The following is a 24,107-nucleotide window of genomic DNA, read 5'->3' as shown; positions in this document are numbered from 1 at the left end:
AGATTTTACAAAAAACCCAAACCAAACAACTCCCCCACCCAAAAAAATCACAACTAATTTCTTCTCATTTCCTGGCAATGATTTACTACCACAGTGCTCAAGAGCAATCTCAAGTTACTTAAACTTCATTGCTTTTACAAAATATACTGCAGTATTTACAAGTTATGAATAATACCATAAATAATTAAAGCTTCATTATACTTGACAAGTGAATGAATGAAGTGCATTTTGTGATGCATTACCCAGTCTTTGGTTGGGGTTTTTGGGTTTTTGTTTTATTATGATTTCTCATAACTTTTAAACCTTTTCTTTCTCCCACTTCTTCAGTTATTCAACAATTTGGTATGTTCTAGAATTCACAATGGGACTCACAGGTTTCACTGCAAATTAATGCTATTCTATTGCATTATGTGATTAAATGTTATGCCACTTATATTCTCAGAACAAACTTCAGTAGAAGGGCATGGATTCATTTTACACCATTTTCAAAATTTGCCGTTAACGAAGCTGAGGTCTTTAAAAGTGGTGTGGAAGGAAACAGAACTATTGCTATGATGGACTAGCGTTGCAACAGGACCCAAGTAGATGAATTAATTACTGTGCAATTAGCCTCAGGAGAAGCAGATTCTTAGGAATCTGATATGTCACCATTCAGCAACACCTGGACAGCCTGGAGAGTTTGGTGGAGAGGAACCTAATGAAGTTCAACAAGGGCAAGTGTTGGGTCCAGCGCCTTGGGAGGAATAACCCCATACACTCGTACAGGTTAGGGGCTGACCTGCTGGAAGGCAGCTCTGCAGAGAGAGACCTGGGAGTCCTGGTGGACAACAAGTTGACCATGAGGCAGCAACATGCCCTTGTGGCCAAGAAGGCCAATGGTCTCCTGAGGTGCATTAAAAAGAGTGTGGCTAACAGGTTGAGAGAGGTCATCCTTCCCCTCCACTCTGCCCTGATGAGGCCACATCTGGAGTACTGTGTCCAGTTCTGGGCTCCCCAGTTCAAGGACAGGCAACTACTGGAGAGGGTACAGCAAAGGGCTAAGAAGATGATCGAGGGAATGGAGCAGCTTTCTTATGAAGAAAGGCTGAGAGACCTGTGTCTGTTTAGCCTGGAGAAGAGAAGACTGAGAGGGAATCTAATCAATGCTGATCAATATCGAAAGGGTGGGTGTCAGGAGGGTGGGGCCAGACTCTTCTCAGTGGTGCCCAGTGACAGGACAAGATGTAACAGGCAAAAACTTGTACATAGCAAGTTCCATCTCAACATGAGGAGGCACATCTTTGCTGTGACGGTGCCAGAGCACTGGAACAGGCTGCCCAGAGAGGTAGAGGAGTCTCCATCTCTGGAGACATTCCAAACCCACCTGGATGCGTTCCTGTGCAACCTGCTCTAGGTGACCCTGCTTTGGCAGGGTGGTTGGACTAGATGATCTCCAGAGGTCCCCTCCATCCCCTACCATTCCGTGTGATTCTGTGATTCTGTGAAATGTTTTCAATGCTTCAGAAGATATCTGGTGTTGGGTTCCCCAGGACAAAGATACATGGACATACTGTTGGCCAGACAATCTGTACAGCCTCCATCTGTGGAGATATACAAAACCAAGTGGACATGGCCCTGACCAATCTGCTTTCATTGACTGCTCTGAGCAGGGTTGTTGGACTAACTGATTTCCAGAGGTTCCTTCCAACCTCAGTGTTTCTGTGGTTCTGTGATTTCTACAGCTTAGCAAAATGCATCCTGTTTGAGTGTCTTTTTTTTCTTCTCTGCTAATGTTGCCTCACTGGTAGTGTATTTAGCAGTATCTGTATTATCATGTGTATTATTGCTAGATTCATTCTTTTTATAGGACACAGTGTCCTATGAAGTCAACATATGCTCATATTTGCTCTTGTATATGGTAAGTGTTCGGAAATGAAGGAAACAAGCTCACTGGCAATTTGCTGTGGTTTAACTAAGAAAATTTCAGTGCAGAATCTACATTTTTTAAATTTTTTTTTTTACACTTGAAAATATATAAATGAATCCATTCATCAGACAGGTCTTTCCTTATTGCCTTACAAATAGGATTTCAAATTCAGTGAGTTTTTGATCATGCCTCTATCAGTTTATGCATAGTATTTTATCAGCTAGTTGCTACCCTGAAAAATGTGCTTTTTCTATGCAAGAATACGCACTCTGGGATGACTGGTCTACATTAAAAATAACTTTTTTGAAACAAAAGGGGTTGCTGCTGGTTTTATTGTTGTTGTTTTTTCTCTCTTAGTCATCCACAATTCTGAAAAGCAACTGTATCATCTGACCATTTTACTTGTTTCTTATAGAAAGCTTGACTCAACTGGCTGACTTAGATCCAGACAAATATGACTTTGTTTAAGGGGATTTTCAATTTACTATGGCAGCATTATAACTTGTTCTTTTAATTCTACACAAGCGAGGTTTTCTGGTTGTGGTTTAGTTTTTTGGGGTTTTGTTTTGCTTTGTTGTTTCTTTGTTTGTTTTGGTTTTTTTGTTGTTTTTTCTTCTCATTGCAAAGCTTGAACATGCCTTTTATGCTTGGATATTACCCATTCCTCATTAATGTTAGACTCTCTGTCTTTTCAGAGTGACATGTTGGATGTGAACCAGATCATTAAAGACCTGGCCTCCATGGTGTACGAGCAAGGAGATGCAATAGGTAGGTACCACTGTCAACGTATGGGCTTTATTACCCTCCTGCCCCATTGAAATATGATGTTGTGTGTTCCCCCTTATGAGCAGCTGTTTGTTGATGCCGGGATTATTTTTCCTGCTTTCTGGGCATTTTGTACATCCATTGATGTTTTGATCTAACAAGCTGCCCTGTGCAATAGGGTTCTTATATTAAGGATAGCTAGCTGATCTATTTGGCACAAAATAGAATTCTCAGTGAGATTAATCCATTCCCTTTTGACTGTAAAAAGGAAGCTGAAGAATATATCACATTAACTGGAAAGAGATCTAATTCTTCCTTTCTACCTGAAACTGTAATTAGAAAAAAATAGTAGTAGCAATTATTGTTATGATTATTGATGGTGGTGGAGAAAATTAAGCAGCTTGTTTCTCCTAAATGGAATTTTCTTTCCATGTTGCAGGGTGTGTCTGATGAAATTTACAGTACCCTAGCATCATGATATGCTCATATGCATAGTCTGAAGTTTCTACCCGTTAGTTGACCTCCTCTTGCTCTCCAACTACCAGTGTCCAGGAGAAAAATTAGGAAAAGAGATAAGAGTAACCCCTAGTATTATCTTTAAGAGCAGCCCATCACTGACAGCCAGCACTTTTTGTAAATAGAGGGATAAGACACAGTAGATCTGCTCCTTTTAAATTTCCTCTGACCCTTGTCTTTGTCATTGCTGTCTTCTGACACAGCTAAGGACAATCAGACTTTTTTCCCCTGTATCTCTCATTTTGTGTATGTATAATAATACTGGGCAGTGTTTCAGAAGCACTCTCTGTTTCCAAATTTGAGAGCCAACCATCTTAAAGCCATGTTGATGGACCTAAACTCCAGAGAAGCAAGATATGTGGAGATATTTCTAGCCTGCAGTGTTCAGCTGGAGTTCTCACTGGAGCTCCTGGGAGTTGGATCAAGTCCTAAGACAGCCATATGTAGATCATAAAGGAAGGAGCTCTTCTCTGCTGTTTATTAATCACTCTGGATTTCTTTGCCAAGCTCATACCTTTGCAAGTTTCCATTAGAATAAGATATGTCCTTTCACACTGAAATAAGATAGCTGCATCCCACTGAGGAACACCACTCAGGTTCACGGGTGCAGAAAAAAATCAAGGTGATAGCTAAACCAAACTGTTTATTACTTCTTTTTTATTATTATTTTTTTATGATGATTATTATTATTTATGCTTGTTTGGAAGCTCATTTTTGTACACATGGAGCCTGATTCATCTCCTAAAAGCACATCAGATGTTAATGCCTTGAGGGACATGACAACATACATCAGCTAGCTTCAAGATCCTTGCAACTCCTTTTCCTAAGGCAATATTTATTATTTTAAGATGTTGCCCATGCATACGAGTGACCCCAGTATTAACTTGCCTGTGAGAAACAGTTAGACTAAGTAGGACGTTTTGTCTTTAAGCCAGCATAAGGTTTTTGTTGCTTTTATATCTGACACGGTCTTGCTTCTTTCTGTTTCACTGCAGCAGATTTTTAATAGTTTCTTTAGGAGTATCTTTTCAGCCTGGCAACGAGTCAAGGTGTCTTCCCAACCAATTGCTCAAAGGTCCCACTGTTTATCTTTTGACATTCACATTACACAGAAGTAAGTGAGATTAAGAACCAGGAGGCAACAGGAGTTGAAACCCCCACAGTGAAAATTCAAAAGAAATGATGATAGTAGCCAATTCTCTTGGCACTTGTTTTGTTTTGTTTTTTTTTTTTAACGCGTTCCTCCTCCATGCATGAAATGAAAGCTCTGTGTGTGCTTATTTAGAAAACATGGTGAAAATACATATCCAGGGAATGTGAGGTGCACCGATCAGCAAAGTTCTCACAGGTTTGTAGAGCAAAACGCTCTCTGGTTCACCTGAGCTGTGAAGAATTAATGGGAAGAGCTGGTCTGGTCTATGCATGGATCAGGCAGAGCAACCCATAGTTCTTACAAAAACCCAAACAGTTTTGCTAACCTAGGGGCCAGTTCCTTAATGAACACATCCATTAACATTCTCTGTGGTAGAGAGCAATTTCTGCCATGCAATGAGGAAACAGATGAGGGGAAATGTAGACTCAGGGCAGCATATCTCTTATTTTTTGACTTCTGCAAATAAGCCCCATGCCTCTGTTCCTAGTCATGGCGACTCTTTGATATGAATATTTAGCTAAGCATTACAGTATCAGTGAGTCCAAGCCCTCAAAGCCAAAACAAACCAGTGGACTAGAATACCCTTTAATCAACAAAAAGAGTTTTTTTCAAGCTTTTTCTTGGCTAAAGCATCCCTGTGTAGTTTCATCACATAGAGCGCTGGTGAGGGGAAAGGGTGTGAGGAGGAAGACACTAATAGGACAAATAAATAACTGTCTGTGGAATTGGTGTTGGAAGCATGATTTGGGGTTCTGTAACAATTGGACCCTGTTTGCAGATCAGCATCTGCTTGGGAGAGATGGGATCCACCTCACAAGCAGGGCAAAACTATTTTTGCCAATAGGATGGTTGACCTCATAAGGATGGATTTAAACTAGGAATGATGAGGGAGGGTCAGGGCGACCAGCAGTCCTGTGAGGGAGCAATGGACAGGACTGCTGAATAAAAGGCACGTGGTGGTGTGGCAGGAAGGGTTCACAAAAATGGAGCCTGGGCATGGTTACCTCTAGCACTTGCATGTAGGCAGGAAGGTGCCTACAAGGCGCCATAGTGGACAAATACCCCAAACCCTCTCCAGGAACTCAACATGCTGGGGTGCATCTCTAAAGTGCCTGTACACTAATGCACACAGTATGGGGAATAAACGTGAACAGTTAGAGATCTGTGTTGCAGTTGCAGGGCTAAGCTTTTTGATAGGAACATGGAGAAGTAGTGGGTTGGCTCCCATGACTAGAGTGTTGCAGTGGAGGGATACAGGCCCTTCAGGAAGGACAGGATAGGAAGACAAAGAAGCAGAGTTGCCCTTTACGTAAGAGTGCAGCTGGAGTGCATGGGGCTCTGCCTAGGGATGGATGAGGAGCTGATGAAGAGTTTATGGGTTAGGATAAAAAAGAGGATAGGCAAAGTGGATGAGGCCCTCCACAGACAGATAGGAACAGCCTCATATTTGCTGGCTCGAGTCCTCATGGGGGACTTCAACCACCCCAATACCTGTTGGAGGGACAACAGAGAAAGGCATATATAATCCAGGAGGTTCTGGAGTACACTGATGATAACTTTGGGGATCTGATGTAAAAATGTCAAGATCTCAAGATGGCTAGAAGGCGGCCGTCTCTACTGCTAAACTTGGTTCTCATGGTAGCAGAAGGGTTCTTCAACCAGAGCATCCAAGGCAAGGATTAAGGACTTAGTACCGTGAGAAGTAACTTATGTTAGGGGTGATTGATTGCTAGATAAACAGTCACTCCCTTCCGTGCTTATAAATGGCCACTCAACTGAACTACAAGTGGCTCAACAGCTTGAAGCATTCCCAGTGGTTCATACTGAATATCGCTATTTCACATGTGCAAGCTTGTTCTTTCATTGGCCATACTGGGATAAATAGACATAGTTCCATGAAATCAATTTTATAACCGGTGATAGGGAGAAGAGAACCCTCAAATCACCAGTTCCTCTGAAGAAAGTGTCAACAACACAGCTGCCAGTATTTGTATTAGTACCTGATGAAGGCAAGTGCATATTTGTCCACCTCTGTAAGCTTCTGTTTGTCTTGTAACAAAGAATAAAAATGACCTGAAAAATACAGTTACTGCTTTTTTTTTTTTTCCCATGGCAAAAGAAAATGCTGTTCTGTTTTTCTTTTAGAAGGGCTGTGTTTCCATCCTGCCTGTGTATGTAACTTTGCTAGTTATGCCAAAATAACATGCAAGATCTACATCCCTTATCTAAACTTCTCTAATTCAACTTTCACCATTTATATCACATTCCTCAAAGCCACAAGGAAAGACCCATATTTTTCCGAAAACATTTTACACTTTTAAAAGTGTCATGTTTCTTCCTCTGTTGGACAGTCTTAGAACCAACCTTCTACCAGTGTATCTGGAACCTCCCCAGCTCTCTAAAATGGGAAAAAATTCCAGGATCACATACTGGCCACCTATTTTAAGATTACACCAGCAAAGACACAGCAACTAATTTACAAGTCCTCTACCTTGTTACCCAGACCAAATACATACAAATCTATGCTTGTACAGCAAATCCCACTTGCATCAAGCAAAAGACTTACTCAGGCTTTCTTTTTCTTCCATTACTTATCCAGGCTTAGATCTCAGTGCTACTAACCTTTCACTTCACTCTTGAAGTCTGGGCAGTTTATATTTGAATATAATAGAAATTTGAAAACGAAGAAACTTCATAACGTGATCTAAAGTGGATGCTTCCTCACTTTACAAACATCACTACATGGTACCTGCCAAGATAAATATACACATGGCCGCTGGTGCTTTCCTTCAGGCTGCAGAAGAAATTCCTGATCATAGAATCAAGACTCATAGAATACCAGGTTGGAAGTGACCACAAGGATCATCTGGTCCAATCTTTCTTGGCAAAAGGACAGTCTAGACAAGATGGCCCAGCACCCTGTCCAGCTAAATCCTAAAAGCGTCCAATTTTGGGGAATCTACTACTTCGCTGGGGAGATTATTCTCATTGTTCTTATTTGAGACTGTTCTCATTGTGAAAAATTTTCCTCTTGTGTCTAATCAGAATCTCCCCTGGAGTAACTTGTACCCATTACCCTTGTCTTTTCCATGTGACTCCTTGTAAAAAGGGAGTCTTCATCTTCTTTGTAGCAACCCTTTAAATACTGGAACATGGTGATAAGGTCTCCCCTAAGCCTTCTTTTCTCAAGGATGAACAAACCCAGTTCTCTAAGCCTTTCTTCATATGGCAGGCTTCCCAGTCCTTTGATCAACTTGGTCCCCTTCTCTGGACTCTCTCCAACTTGTCCACATGTTTTTTGTATAGCAAGGACCAAAACCGAACACAGGATTCCAGGTGTGGCCTGACTAGCACTGAGTGAGTTAATGACTTCTTTATCTCTGCTGGTGATGCCTTTGTTGATGCAACCCAGTATCCTGGTGGCTATCTTTGCCCCAGCAGCACACTGTTCACTTGAGTTGAGTTTGTTGCCCACCAGGACCCCCAGGTCTCTTTCCACAGAGCTGCTCCCCAGCCTGTGCTGCACTCCTGGATTATGTTTTCCCAGCTACAAGACCTTGCACTTGTCCTTGTTGAGCTTCATGAGGTTCTTGTTAGCCCACTCTTCCAGCCTATATAGGTCTTCCTGTAGAGTGACTCTCCCTTCTGAAGTGTCCACTTCCCCACTCAGTTTGGTGTCATCAACAAACTACGTCAGGGTACACTTGATCCCATCTTCCAGATCACTTATGAAGATGTTAAACACCATCGGGACCAGTATTGATCCCTGGAGGACCCCACTTGTGACAGGTCGCTAGTTTGAAAAGGAACAATTGACCACCAGTCTCTGGGTGCAGCCTGCTGGCAGTTCCCCACCCACCGCACAGACCACTTGTCTGGACCATAACACATCTGTTTCTCTAGGAGGAGGCTGTGGGGAACCATAACTGATGGTGTCAATATATTCTGCTCTCAAGTAATGCTGGGGTTCAATGTCATACCACATTGTCACTTATTGCCTAATGATAATAATAATAAACCTCCTTCACAGTAAACTATACTTGCATGAAAGTAAATGTATTTCTTATTTTAGAAGCTTCTGAATATGGGGAGATATTTTTAGCTTTGGGGTTTTTTTTGTTGGGTTTTTTTGGCTGTGAAATTAGCTCAGTTCTGTTGCCTGTTTTGTCACTGTTTCCTTTCTGACCTCAAGGCTAGTTTAACACGTAGACACTGTCAGGAGTCAAGAGGGTCCATTAGCACCCTTCCACACATGTCCTCCTCCATTCTGACTGCCTGAATGGCACAGCCAAGAGTCTGTTGTCAGATACGCTAATGCAAACCGAGCTGGGAAGTCATTCAACTAGATCCTTAACTAAACCCTCCTGAGTTATGTGTCTCGGTTGGGACATCTACAGAAAATGAACACATCTTGAGAGTGGTCCCTGAATACCTAAATGTAACAGATTTAATATCTACCTTCAGTTGAATGTGGTCTGCAAAGTCTCTCATTTGGTTAAGTTTCCTAAGTGATCTCAGAGGAGGCTATTATGTGAATGGGTACATTTATGTTCTTATTGGTTCCTGATGAATTGGGAAATCTTCTCTTGGCTCTCTTGCTTTTCAGCCACTTGTTGAGACAGGGAGTTACATGTCAGTACAGAGCGCAGCCCATGCAGGAAGGGTACACTGGGGTATTTTTGAATCAGTGATAATCCGTTCCTCTTCCCATTCACTTCCAAAGAAGCCTCCGATTTCTTTGTTTATCCTAGCTATATACCCTGTCATCAGTTTGTTGCTCTGAGTCTAATGAAGCTTTATTGTAAACCACCCCAGATGCTGGAATTGCATAGTATTACTACCCTTAATTGCCTTGTAGGCAACAATTTTAAGGTCATAGTGTTTTGTAGACCACTGGCCTTGCTCTCCCTGTTTCTCTGGACTGCAGCAGTGGTGGCCTCCACTATCACTTTTCACAAGTCCTTCTCTTTGGACAGCTCTGAAGAGCATAAGCTTCATGTTAGTCCTCAGCTTCATGTTAGGCACCAGTTGATGATCGTTTCTCCAACTGAATTGTTGGAGTCAGGTGTGGGCTACCATGATCTCTGGCCAACTCATTTTACTCAAGGTAATAGGCAGCACAAAAAATGAATTAGCTTGTGTGCTTCTTTCCAGTTTCTGCTCCCTGTGTGACTTTTTGTGTCTTTCCTTGTTGTATGTGGACTTTTCCATTTAGCTATAGTACTGACAGTGCTGGTAAGACAGCACATGGTGGTTTATAAGAAAAAGAATAATGGGTCACTCCACACTTGCAAATTTACTAGCACCTAAAGATTTGTCTGCTGTTCTGTGTTTGACCCTCATACTGTGATTGGGCTGGTATACTTGCACTTAATGAGCCAGCTAATTTTGTACAAGAAACAAGGCTCTTCCTTTTATGAGGTTTATTGCCACCAGTAGGATTCTTCTCACACCAATTTATCTAAAGTTGTTTTTGGGGAAGTTGGAACTGCTGTGCCCTCACTTTCGACTGATGCTGCAATTGAGCAGTAACTGTCATAAGGGCAGAAGCTGCTCAGGCAGTTGCTTTATTTCTCCTGGGAGGTGTTATACTCTGCCACAGACAGGCTGTATTTGGGAGGCCATGGCTTGAGTACGTTAAGTAAATCAAACGAGCCATGTAAAGTAAAAAGGGTCAAGCAGGTTGTAAATATCAGTGTCTTTACTTCTTAGGTAAAATATATGATCTTTCCAAGATAGCAAGCATAAATAAAGTATATTTATTTCTAGGAATCAACACCCCCATCATCCTCATTTATTCCTGTGACAAACTCAGATTGACACTTCTTTTATCCTTTGACTGAGCTATAGGACTCGATAGCTTATGCCATCAGCTGTGTGATGGGAGGTGAGCGCTGTGTTCATTGTAGACAAAAGTGGACTTCTGAAAAATACTGCATGCAACTGAAATTAAGGTATTTATCCAAACTATGTCAATTCTGGATTTGGAAAACCAAATATAATTATTTTGATGTCTTCTTTCTTTTTTTGTCATTTTAAAGAAACATATCTTATTGCAGTTTGAAATAATATTTTCTTCAACTTCGATGTCTTAAGAATTAAAAAAAAAGTGTTGAGTTTACATCATAAGGAAAAAGAAATAGAGTGCTACAGCCGAGTAGCTGGAATTTCCCAATCAAAGCTAGGTTGAGTGCTGTTTTGTTCTTCAAATTACTTTCAGAGATTATTTTGGAAATTAAATAAAATCTGACATACCCATAAATTTCTGCACACAAAATGTCGTGTTGAAATACCTTTTCTTTTTTCATCATAAAAAGAAGGAAATGGGAAAAAAAAAAAAAGAATCAGGTCTATTGTTCTGATATAATATTCTCCCATGTGCAAATTTTGTGGGATTAAAGCTAGAGCCTTGGATTATCCAGAGTCATATGAGAGCATCGTATGGGAACTGTGGACCCCTCCAATAGATAGCTGAAAGTGCACACCAGGCAATGAGGACAGAGGCCATACCATGGACCCTCAGGGAACTCTTCATATGCTAACTCTTCTCCTGTGGTAAATATCAGTAATTTGAGACCACTTTTCTCTATAAGAAAGAATGCAAAATTGCTTTACATCTGCTGAAGTGCTAATATTTCTGCACTCTGCCATTTACCACAGAGCAGATGATGTGAGGCACCTTATTCTCTGGTAGGATGTCCTATTTTCCAATAGATGTACGTAGGACAGCGTTTGAATTTTAAATCCCTGGAAGATCTATCCTGGCAGGCGTGGTAAACCTCTGGCAGGGTGATAGCACTTTTCAGCGCATACATATGTAGCAGATACTTGATATTTCCAAGATGCATTTCAAGGACGGTGTAAATCACTCAGGAGCTGAAGTGTTGTAAAATTATGCTGATGTTTGGCATCACCTTGTAGACACTTTTATTTGTACAAACTGGGGCTCTGGGCTGTTGGCCGAATAAAAACAGCAGGAAGGGCTGGTTATGACATTTTAAGGTAGTTTAAATTCCCTTTCCAGGCCTGCCTGGAAAATTAGGGTGAGTGGTTGTTCAGTGCCTAAATCCTTACCACTGAGGGTCATGGTGTGTTACCATGTGAAAGAATTAGAGCTCTGCTAAAAGCAAATAGAAAGCTAGGTGCTGTCTGCCTTTTGTTAGAAGCAATAACCATGGCTCCCGATGACTCATGGAGCTGCAAATTTATATTTCTTTACACTAATCTAAGCCAATGTGACCCATTTAGCCTTAGTTTAGTGCATGAGAAAGATTATTTTATAAATCCTCTCGTGTGTGGAATTTATAACTCAACGTTTACATTGAAGTTTGCAAATGACCAACACTAAGCCATTTTAATCTTCATTCCAGAAGAAGTGCCATAGTTTTCTATCCCCTTAACATCCATAGTTGTGCCTATAGAGACCCTGAGGGTCTTTTGTTTGTGGAATGAGGCTCACTTAAAACTCTACAAGTACATGGCAATTAGAACAGCCAAATTTGGTTTTATGCTGGAAGCAATTTCACCCAAAATTTGCAAAATTTGGCTTTTAATTAGGAAATAAACCTTTATACATGACCAAAATACTCTTTTTTTTTTTTTTTTTTGGCTTCTCAATATGTTGTATTGATTATTTTTAGCCAGAAGTAAGAGTGATGAAAGAAGGTTAAGCTTATTAAAGTGCTAAAAATAAAAGTGTACTGTGAAGCCTAAAGGGGCCCATTTTGGTTACTGCCAAATGGGAGCATTTCAAAATTCTCATTCTCAAGGCACTTCCCTGTCTTTCAAGTGGTTTTATTGAAAATGTTGCCTTGTGAAAACAGTCCATTGTTGCTGCTATAAAGACGCTGGTCATACAGTTGGTTCCTTGATACGTTAGGACAAAAACCCCACTCCAGCCATGGTCACTGCAGTAATTCCATATATAAGACTCCTGTTGGTCATTAGTGGGGCTTGATCTCCTAAGGTAAATAGATAAGGTTGAAAGACACCCCTTGGGGTCATCATGACTTTAGTCTCTGTGTGACAAGTGTGTCATAAAATCATATCAAATGACATCTAAAAGGTGGTTAGCTCTGCCAGCTTCACTACTCATATTGAAAGGATGTGCTTTAGCTGGAAAATTAGAAATCTTTTCCTAATTCCTTGGTGCATTTGTTTGCAACAACCATCTGCTTTGGTGCAGCCCTGTCCCTCAGTTTAATAAAATGGCGATAACACAGCCTTAAGGTTTTTTGTTTGTTTTCAAACTGTACCATAAATTTGTCATTACAGACTGAGGACAGAAAATTGTTGTGGGATTCAGGCTCTTCAGAAAATCCCAGCCCCAGGAGTGGCTTGTCTCACTTATTTGGGAACAGAGTCGCTGTCCATTCATACCAAAGGCAATGGAGAACGCAAAAGGCAGACCCCTCCAGCAGGTGTTTTTCAGGCTATCGAGTATCCTACTGCCCCTCTGAAAATACTTGTCTTTCCATCCCCAAGCAAGGTACCTTGGTACGGAGCCTGAAAGTGAGCAAAGTGAGGCTGAGAACCACCAGAAAGATGCACTGAAATAGCTAGGAGTGACACATTCATCATTGACTTATTACCATCATTGACTTATTAACATCATTAACTTATTACTTACCTCCTTCTGATTTGACCCAAATTCTCTTTCCTTCCCTTGCTTTCCTGTGTTAATCAGTAGAAACATCTAGTTAAATTGCGTTACATATTTGTGTCTCATTTTTATAGAGTTTAAGAGCTTTTTCGGTGTTTTTTTGTTTGTTTTAGATTTTTCCCTGTGCCTCAAGATTACAAGTTGCTTCAAATTATTTTTTTTTTTTTAAATGGGAGGTTTGCTTATTCTAATGCTGGTATTCCCCCGTTAGGAGAACAAGTGAGCTGAAACAGTGACACCAGGGTCCATCCTCCTCCTGTAACGTCACAGCAACTCATATCGGTCATGTAGCATGCATCCATCCTACTTGTGAAAGCCTGTGTTGGGAAAAATCATAGAATCATAGAATCTTCATGGTTAGAAAGGACCTTTGAGTTCATGGAGTCCAACCATACACACACACACACACAAAAAAAAACAACAAACAAACAAAAAACCACAAACAACCTACAATCTCTGCCACTAGAGCATGCCCTGAAGTGCCACATCTAGACGTTTCTTAAATACCTCTAGGGATGGTGACTCAACCGCCTCCCTGGGCAGGCTGTTCCAGTGCCTGACCACTCTTTCAGTAAAGTCATTCTTCCTAATATCTAATCTAAACCTCCCCTGCTGCAACTTCAGACCATTTCCTCTGGTCCTGTCATTATTCACCTGGGAGAAGAGGCCAACCCCCACCTCTCTCCAACCTCCTTTCAGGGAGTCGTAGAGGGCAATGAGGTCTCCCCTCAGCCTCCTCTTCTCCAAACTAAACATGCCCAGCTCCCTCAGCCTCTCCTCATATGCCCTGGTCTCCAGACCCCTCACCAGCCTGGTAGCTCTCCTCTGGACACGCTCCAGCACTTCAATGTCCCTCTTGTACAGAGGGGCCCAGAACTGAACACAGCACTCGAGGTGAGGCCTCACCAGTGCTGAGTACAGGGGCACGATCAGAGGCACCTGATACAAGCCAAATGTAGTTGTTTGCAAAACACAGTGCATAACATATGATTAGCCCATTCCATGCAGTGCTAAGGGGACATTCACAATGTTTAATTTTATCTAAGGTAGGCAAATCTCCTTAGGACCCCCCGCAGGCAGCGGAAGGCACTAGATTCCTCTGAAGGGCCATTTAAGGAAGCTAAATTAAGCTCCTGCTGTAATTTCCCCCTGCCCCAAGAGAAGCACAGAGAGATTACTCTTGTTTTAGTGGGATATCTTTCATAAATTTCTCCTCTGTAGCTCTTCTATGGCTTGAAGGGGCCTACACTTCGCTGGGTAAAAAGTTGGCTGATAGCCAGGACTAAAGACTGATGGTGAATGGAGTTAAATCCAGTTGGTGGCCAGTCACGAGTGGTATTCCCCAGGGCTCAGTATTGAGGTTGGTTCTGTTTAGTACCTTTATCAATGATCTGGACAAGGGGATCGAGTGCACCCTCAGTAAGTTTGCAGACACCAATATGGGCAGGAGTGTTGATCTGCTTGAGGGTAGGAAGGCTCTACAAAGGTATATGGAAAGGCTGGATCAGTGGGCTGAGGCCAATGGTATGAGGTTCAACAAGGTCAAGTGCCAGGTCCTGCGCTTGGGTCACAACAACCCCATGCAGCGCTACAGCCTTGGGGCAGAGTGGGTGGAATGCTGCCCTGTGGAAAAGGACCTGGGGGGGTTGGTTGACTGCCAGCTGAATATGAGCCAGCAGTGTGCCCAGGTGGCCAAGAAGGCCCATCCTGACCTGTATCAGGAACAGTGTGGCAAGCAGGACTGGGACATTGATAGTCCCTGCACCTCGAATACTGTGTTCAGTTTTGGGCCCCTCACCACAAGAAAGACATTGAGGTGCTGGAGTGAGTCCAGAGAAGGGCAACGAAGCTGATGAAGGCTCTAGAGCAGAAGTCTTATGAGGAGCGTCTGAGGGAGCTGGGATTGTTTAGCTTGGAGAAAAGGAGGCTGAGGGGAGACCTTCTCGATCTCTACAACTACCTGAAAGAAAGTTGTAGAGAGCTGGGCGTTGGTCTCTTCTCCCAAGGAACAGGTGATAGCACAAGAGGAAATAGCCTCAAGTTGTGCCAGAGGAGGTTTAGACTGGATATTAGGAAAATTTTTTACACTGAAAGGGTTATCAAGCACTGGAACAGGTTGCCTGGGGAAGTGGTGGAATCACCATCCCTGGAGGTATTTTTAAGACATGTAGATGTGGTGCTGAGGGACATAGTTTAGTGGTGTCTTTGTCAGTGTTAGGTTAATGGTTGGACTTGATGATCTGAAAGGTCCTTTCCATCCTAGACGATTTTATGATTCTATGATTCTACACCTAAATGGTTAATCTTCTAAGGACTATCAGCCTTTAAAGAGGCATTGAGTAGTGAAGGGTGTCTGCACTAAGATCTTGAGAAACATCAGACACGTGAGCAAGTTCTGTTACTTTGATTACGTGATTGTCAAGGTATTCAGCACACTCATTTTACCCCTTCCAAATTTCCCAAGTCCCCTCATCCCTTCCAAATCCCATCACAAAGTAGTTTAATACATGGTAGATGCTTTCCTACATAATTTTGTATTTTGTAACCCAAAAACTTGGTCAGGCTTTGTGCTTCTAAAATTAACAGGTGTCCCAGAAGGATATATTCTTAGGTTTGACTCAATTTTTTACCCAGCTTTTTTCTTCTTATCTCCCCATCCTAACATCTGTCACAGCTTGGCTGTAGGAGAGCTATGGCACGTTGGAGCTTTGAGTGATCAGGGCCTGAATTTCAGTTCATGCAAACTGGTGTTGTCCCAGTGCCTAGTTCTTACGGACTTCCACAGAATGTATAAACATCTGGTTAACTATGCATCACGTAGTCATGCTTAACCAGAGAAGTAAACACTTATCAACAAGTAGGCAGCTAAGAATTTGTCACTTGGGTGAGTGGTGAGTTATTCTGGCTGATGCATCCTGTGTTAATGACCTATTAACCCGTTTGGTTCCTCTGCCTTGTGCCCTGTTGTTTCCATATGCAGAGAGGTTCATATACACAGTGCTGGAAATTAGATAAGGACTTGTAGTTGCTAATTATGCTGCACTGTCTTAACATGCAAACAGAGAAAGAAAGCACTCCCCTGTCCCATGGGGCCAGTCTAGCCCATAGATCTACCACTTTTCAGCTATTTCTCAATTCTAACCAGAAAACATCAAATGTCACTCTACTGTTACTCCTATAAAATATGTAGAATGCCCAATTACTGATTTGTGGGTCAACCTCAATGTCTATCTGGAAAGACATCAGGACCAGCCCTGGAGCTGGGAATTCTATTCTTTTTAAAAAGAAGTGTGATACCAATTGACCATGATAGCCCTTGTGGAGATGTGGTTTTTCTTGTAAACTCACCTCAGATCTCATTGTTGTCAGGTGACAGACTGAAATCTGTCTACCATGTTTCACTCACAAGAAACATCTTGCTTCTCAGGCACACCTATGTGAGGTAGACCCTGGGTAGATCCACATGGTAAAAATGCCGCTCACTGCAGTGTGCTGTTGTGCCATTCATGTTCCTGTTCATCACTTTTGGTAATTCAGCACCTTTTTTTTTTTTTTTTTTTTACTGATATTGCAAAGAAAAATCTGACACTTTTCAAGAAATGCCTTCAGATCAATGCAATACTGGAAGTAAACTCTTCAAGGCTGCCACACTGATGTGTGCATGTGTGTGGATGCAGGTCTTCTAAGGCTCTGCAGAAGAAAATTTGATTTCTTCACAGACAGAGGTTGAGTTCCTTAGAAGCCTTTTGATCTCTTCCTGCTGAGTCCTGAATGCAAGAAAAGCATTTGGGCAGAGGTCAGTGATGCCAACCAAGGTCCACGGTGTTAAAGTCTTAATAAGAATGGTTTGAGAAGCATTGGATATGGCCAATAAAATTATGGTATATCAATCTATAAAAGTGCTGGCTGTGTATTTTTTTTCTTGCGCATTACAGCATGCATAATATAAAATAAAAGGAATGGAAAAACATCTCTCCCAGGTGTAATACAAGACTTTTAAGAGGTTTCCAAGTGTTAAGATGAAGTTTGTTTTTTCCATGGTTCTGTTGGTTTCTGGTCTCTTTGCTCTTTTGTTTTGTTTTGGTTTTGTGCTTTTTTTTGTTTGTTTGTTTGGGTGGGTTTTTTTTTTCAAGTTGAGTTATCAGAAATGCAGAATTACATTAACAGACTTGCAACACTGTTTCGCTTAAAAATGGGAAATCCTGAATACACTTTCCGCAGTTAGTCTGCAAACCTTCATTTCTTTACCCATTACAAAAGTGGCCAGTGTGATTAATGGTCTTTCCTTCAAAAATAAAAGAAGAAATTACTTAAATCTTCTGTGGCATGTCTTAATCCACCTCCTAATACCATCAGTTGAAGAATTTCCATTAATTTTATTAAGGATTAGATAAATCCCTGGAACTTTATTCTCAAATGTCTGCCTGTGATTGAATTCCTCTTGACCATTTTCATATACTCCATGGTGTAACATCTCCTCTAAAACACAGAGAAGCAGACCAAATGGACATACTTTTTTTTCCATTGTGGCCAGAAATTATTGCCTGCATGACTCTTGGGGGACAAGCTGGTCAAGACTTCTAAGATTTCTGATGGAAACACAAACTCTTATTTGCAGCTTTTATGGCATGGGTGTCTGGCTTTCTAAGCACAGCTCTGGGGTCAATGTTAATACTTGTCCTTGATGGAAATGGGGAGCTGCCAGCTGCAACCTGTAGCTGATAATCTTTCTTTTCTAGTCTCATTTTGACTCCCCGTGGTTCCTCCAGCTTGCCCCAATGTCAGACCTAGCAATCTAGGGTGAGATTCTTCTCCCTTAATTTTAGGTACTAGCAATGTGTCTCAATCTGTTACCATCTGTACAGAACCCCCGTCTTGCAGCTTCAAAATGTGATCCAGGAGTTTAGGTTGTGATTTGTCTGACCAATGGCAGGCACCTGCTGTAGAGTGGGATGAATTCTGCAGTGCGGACTTGCTCTCTGTTGACTGTGATAGTGTCCAAGGTGACTTACTCAAGTGCAGACACCTGGGGATGGTCAATAATCCACATGTACTGAAATTAGTCTTATCCCTGAGCTCTAATATTGAGATAATGTCAAATACAATCTACCATGTTCCTTCTGTAATTTGACTCTAATCTGGTAAATTTACTGGCCTTGAGTTGATTTTCTTTGAATTCCCTATCAGTCTTCCCATTGGTTTCAGTGGGAGAAGGATGATCTGCTAACCTCCCTTCTGTCTAGGAACACATGGAGAGATGTCAGTCACTGACTGATGGGTTAAGTGTTCATCAAAATGGGTGGCATTCCTATTTCCCTGCGGTATTACAGTTTGCAAACAAGAGGCTGCTCATCCCTTTATGCCCACGAGTGAATTCCTGAATTGCTGTTGGTATAAAGTCTTTGTTTTAGGTTTGTACCCTGTAATTATCTTCTGTTGTCTTAATTTGCAGATAGTATTGAAGCCAACATTGAGACTGCATCTTCTAATGTAGAGTCAGCCAATGAGCAGTTGGCAAAAGCCAGTCAGCACCAAGTAAGTGGGACTAAAAACCCCTATGGATACATTCAGTAATAGTATTTAAAATAAAGAGAGCACTTGGCAGCTGTGAACCACATGGCACATGGCCTATGTTGGATTTGTGCTACCTGGAAAGATGATAAAGCATGCTCTAAGTAAGACCTAAACTTTTTTCTTATATATATGATTAAATTACTGTAGTGTTGACAATTTGCCTCAGAGTAGTCATTAAGAGATCTGCATATTAAAGATACATTTACCAGTAGGAAACTCAACAATTAGCTACTGATGTTCTTCGAAAGACATCATAAAAAGAGCATCATTTAAGTGTATATGTCCTTCTTGCTGGAGTGTTTCCCTATAATCAGGCAGCAGTGCTTTTCAAAAACAACTGAGTTGTCAAAAGGCATGATGTGGTTGGTGAATAATGGTTATGGGAGTGGTGTTCAGCACTTTTTAAAGGCAATTTGAGGGTAGAGTTTTTGTTTGTTTATTGGTTTTTTGTTTTTTTTTTTCTTCATTGGAGCAAGAATAAAACACACACACACAAATATTAATCTTTTTCAAAGTAGCTTGACCAGAAAGAACTGTTCAATGGTTACAGTTAGTACTTTCTAAGGATGAAGGAGAGTGGGGAGGGAAAACGAACAAAGGAAAACTTGTTGTTTGCATTGGATTGACAGAACAAAAGCTGTTAGTTTCCTTTATTCCTCAATGATAAATCAGTTTGTTGAAGTCCAAAGTGAGTTTCATGTAGCTGGAGTCCTGTTATGACAAAAATGTAGCTGTAGTCCATGGAAGTGCATAGTGCCCTCTTGTTGGCCCCTGAACATAATGAATTCTGAAGGTCTGGGGCAAACCTCCAGACTAAAGGATTTAGAGCTACAGGCATTTTACTCCACTGAAAAGGAATAATGTGCTCTAAAAATTATCTGCAGCTCATTTTCTGGTGAAACATACTTTACCAATTGTGGGTAATAAGAACAACTTTTGTGGAACTTTGATATTGCAGAAACTGTGTGGTCTTTACTACATTTTGATTTTAAAGTCATATATATTCAAGATAATGCATGTCACCCTGCATTAAAGCCTGCATTTGCCTTGAAAATAGCCTGTTGCGTTTTTACTGCATGAAGTCTAAAAGGAGACAAGAATAAATTTAATACTTGACAGTAGAGCTGACCGCAAAGCTGCAAATGAGTTAATGACAATTTTGGCTAAGAAGGTCAAAGAGTAGTCAGGCAGAAAATGAATGCAGCACAGTGGAAAGGATCTGCTTTCTTCAGCCAGCAGGAGCTGTTGAAATAGCCTGCTCAGTTAGGAGGTCCTTTATTCCTCAAATATGTTGATCAAGATGAAGATATAGACAGTTTTAGCGAGTCAACCACTGCTAAGGGCATAAATGTGTACTGACTGTTTTTTATGGGAAAACACTTGAGAGTATCCCTTGCCCTTGAAACAAGCCGGTATAGACAAATATTGCTTAGAAAAATTTGGTTGACAAAGGAAATGTGCAATGCAGATCTCTTGTAGAGGACAGGTAGGTCTCCTGTACACTACTGGATGAGGATCACTAGACATATGTGTGCAACCCCAGCTTGCCCTCTGTCACCTCTTTCATGATGTTCCGTGAGATATGGACAGAAAATGGAGTGAAGTTTTTGTGACTTCAGTCGTTGGCCTGCTGCCTGGGGTTTTGTCAAATGGCATATGATGCCTTCTCTGTTATGTGCCGTGATATCTGCTCATCTGACATCCAAAAGGACATTGTCCCCATCATGCGACAGGAAGGGTCCTGAGCACACAGCCCTCAAGATCTTTTGTAGGAAGTTATGTTGGTACCAGTTGCATAGGCATGGAGAATGCAGTGGGATATAGGTCACACTTCCAGGTTGTGTGTGTGATTTGGGACTGCTTTAGAAGTATCTAGGATGGATCTGGGATCAAATCAAATCAAATCAGATCAAATTGATCAGCCAGGCGGCTTTGTGGGTGAGCTGCTTTCAAGAGAGCTGCCATGGCTTTATGCACTTTAAATTCTCTCTGCGCTCTTCTGTGCTGCTCAGACATTAAAAGCAGACTATTTTTTGAATTTTACTGAGTAATTTTCATTTTTTTGTTAAACCGCCAATTCATTAATGTATTTGGCTGTTACCTATGACCTCTAGTACAGTGTGATTGTCTTGTAAATGCAGGCTGGCTTACATTTGTTACTTATCCCTGTTTATATGTATATATGTGTATGAGTATGTGTGTGCGTGTAGTATTCTTATGAGTATATCAACAAATGTATACATACATAAATTGAGAAATCAGAAATGTCAACATCTCTGAAACATTCCAGTTTAAGACTTACTGTAGACCGTAATGAATGGATTTCTGTCAGGAATAAAGATTAAGTGGCTGTTTATTTAGCATAATGTTTGCATATAATGCTGTGCACTCACTTCAACAATACAACTTGGAGCACCAGTTCCAACCTGTACATGAACATAAAAAAGCGCCGGTAAATAGCTTTTCTTTAACTAGTACAAAATTAGGCATTTAGTTTTTCTGCAATGATAGAAATGTTTGAACAAATGTAAATATCTTCCTGCTGAGCCCCTTTGTCTGCATTTTAAATTTTGAAAGGTGCTCCTTCATCTTGAGATGTGTGTGCTAGCAGTAGTGGTCTATTACTTTGTGTGAATTCTCACGGCCCCCATCTAAACTCATGACCCACCCACAAAAAAAACCCTCCAAAAACCGCAGAAAACAAAACAATAAAATGTAAAAGAGTAATAGAGAACATATGAGCGAAATATATGGTAAGTAAGGTAGTGGTGGCCAAATTTCAGGCTGATCAATGCTGCTCGGTGGCTTAGTGCAGCCCACAGCCAGCCCCTGCTCTCTGCCCAGGGAGGGGAGCAGTAGACAGCTGTGCAAATGTTTCTGCTTTTCTCCTCTCTGTTCCCTGCCATCTCCTACCCCATGGGCTGACACATCTTCCCCCTTTCAACTGGACAGGTACATGCAGGCTGCAAAATGAGGTAGGTGTAACCGGCCACTGGTCAAAATGCAGATGAAAACATTAATGTTGGATATTGATACCAGGAGCAGAGGAACAGAGACCTATTGCCATACGAAACCCCTCTGTCACAAAACTTGACAATTTTACTTTGTTGTCCTACTTTTCACTACACAAGGTGTTCAAGGCCAGGCTGGATGGGGCTTTGAGCAGCCTGGTCTAGTGGGAGGTGTCCCTGCCCATGGCAGGGGTGTTGGAATTGGATGATCTTTAAGGTCCCTTCCAACTCTAACCATCCCATTATTCTATGATGTTGTATGTCTAACATAGGTCAGATGATTGCCTCTCTGGAGATGCCTTGTCTATTAAGTCCAGATGATAGCAATTACATGAAAACATTTCAAGAGAAAATGAATCCCTTGCATAAAACCTGTCCCTTTATTGGCAAAAAGGGGGGACCAAGATGCCCAGTGGTCTCAGCACCTGCCTTTGAGACAAGCTTAGATGGGATTAACATCACACAGAAGGGCTGACTGCAACGAGATGAGCAGTTTTACTTTGCTCAGTTTGTTCATAGCTTCCTGCAGATGGATTGAGGGGAAGAAAAAGAAACAAATGCAGACTCCACAGATACATATTAAACCAGTTACTCTTTTTGATGCAAAGTTTGGCCTAAGTTCAGTTTGGCGGCACTGACTGAAGGACTCTGTGTGCTGACTGCTGAAGCTAATTTGTTTTGGAAGAGCTGCTTGTGTTGCTCTGATTAATGCGGGTTGCTTTCCTTCCCTATACCCTCTCTGGAAGTCAAGCTAATTTGGATTCACTGGCATTGCAAAGGCAAGCAACAGTTCAGTGACCCACTTGTATAGTCTAAGAACAATGAGGTTTTTTCCTGTAAAGAAGCAATTCCTGGGTCCGGCTTTCAGGGATACACAGAGAGGCACTTTGAACACTGGAGCTTTAAGGGAAAAAAGCCTCATAAATCTGTGACATTTGCAGAGAGGTCTTATTGCCTGGGCACCACCAATAAAGGGCTGGCTTCAACTTTTGCACAAATAACTTACTGGTAATTTAAAAAAGAAAGAAAATTTGAGTTTCCAAAATCACTTTTTCAGAGTCTTTGAAATTTCCTGGACTGCTAGCCTCTTGAAGCACTTGCTACTTATAAATACTGTGATAATGAAGATTGTCTTCTCCTCTTCCCTATGGGTATGCCCTAAGGGCTTGACTTACACTGTCGTTAAATCGCCTTAAAGCGAATAGCTTTACAACTACGATGTACAGTTGGTTGGCACCACAATACGATGGGATTACAAAGTCCCAGTAGACTGGCGTGGCTGGAATATCTTGATGCAAATGCAGCTTCGAAACTACTTAATGTCTTAAGACAAGAAGAAACTAGATGCTTGTAAGATTTGGGACCGAGATGTACTCACAACCTACTGCTAACTATACGATGCAGTGTATACAATCAACCTCATGTAGCTGTTGCTTAGCTGTGTCTGTCACCAGCGTGAGCGTGGCTGAGTTTGCTTCTTCTCTGGGTAATTAGCACTTGGAAGTTTTTTTTTGGGGGATTATGAAGCTACTCTTTCTTCTGGCGGTTTCTGCCTGTGAAAGTGATGGGAGCTGAATTAAAGCTGCAAGAGGAACTCAGAGCTCTATGAGGACTCCGAGCAAAAGCCATTACTGAAGAGACTGTGTAATTACATGACTGAGCCTTAATCCCCCTCTTCAGCAGCAGAAGGAAAGTTTGCCATCAACCAGAGTCCTCATGATTCTGTGCCGCAATCTTCAGTTAGTAAAAGAAGTCCTCTCTAAATTGCCTCAATCTCTAAAAAAACAACCAATTTGCAGTCCCTTTCTACTTTCTGTTTCTCAGGCCACTGCAACACACTCACACTGGCTCAGTTCAGAAACCTCTGCCTGGGCTTCCCCCTCAGAACTGATTTCTTCAACTTCAAAGCAATTTCTCCTCCATAGCACTTGTTTTCCTCCCACCCCTTCCCTCTCCCATTAAGCCATATCTTTTCATTTTCGCTCTCAATTCCAATCTCACAGTCCTTCCCTGTTGATGCAGGGCTGTCAGCAACACTACTGCTTCAAACAGTCCCTTCCCTTATAACGATCCCACTAATTTCCTTGCCCCAGATTGCTCAAAACCTACCACGTAGGGATGTTCGCCTGTATCGCCTATCAAATGTGCCCCTACGTGTTCTGTACCACTACGGAGCCTTGAAGCAACTCCTTGCTGCATACCTGCCCTTACTTTAAGGCTTCTTTTCTCTTGGCAATGTGCTGTGGACAGCGAGCAAGGATGGCTGGGGCAATGCTTTGAACAATTAAATTGTTCACTCATTACCTTCCCTCGACAAAACGGCAGCAGCCGCAGGTGGTTGGGATAAAACTCGTGCTTCCCTTTTTCCTTGCTCCATCAGATCCCTGTGAAAAGACAGGCTGAGTTTTCAGATTTAAGAGTGTTTTATTTTGAAGCAACTTTTGTTTGTGTGTGTTTTTTTACTGTATTTTAATGCAACCCATTTAAAAAACAGCTGCTTACCATAGGAAATGGTGTTCA

The 24,107-nt window shown here is 41.6% G+C and overlaps 1 protein-coding gene across 6 annotated transcripts in view; it reads left to right on the top strand.

Moving 5' to 3' along the window:
• Positions 1-24,107, top strand: part of TSNARE1 (t-SNARE domain containing 1) — a 527,930-nt gene that overhangs the window by 314,656 nt on the left and 189,167 nt on the right. For 5 of the 6 annotated variants that reach the window (XM_063327626.1, XM_063327622.1, XM_063327625.1 and 2 more), the window contains 2 exons: positions 2,602-2,674; positions 18,455-18,537. In XM_063327626.1, coding sequence (XP_063183696.1) covers positions 2,602-2,674; positions 18,455-18,537 — 156 coding nt within the window. The remainder of the gene's footprint in view (positions 1-2,601; positions 2,675-18,454; positions 18,538-24,107) is intronic. The other variant, XM_063327627.1, reaches the window with a different exon arrangement.

The sequence above is a fragment of the Chroicocephalus ridibundus genome, chromosome 2, assembly GCF_963924245.1.
Source record: "Chroicocephalus ridibundus chromosome 2, bChrRid1.1, whole genome shotgun sequence".
Lineage (NCBI taxonomy): Eukaryota > Metazoa > Chordata > Aves > Charadriiformes > Laridae > Chroicocephalus > Chroicocephalus ridibundus.
The sequence above is the reverse complement of the archived record's forward strand: the minus strand, read 5'-3'. Positions and strand labels throughout refer to the sequence as shown.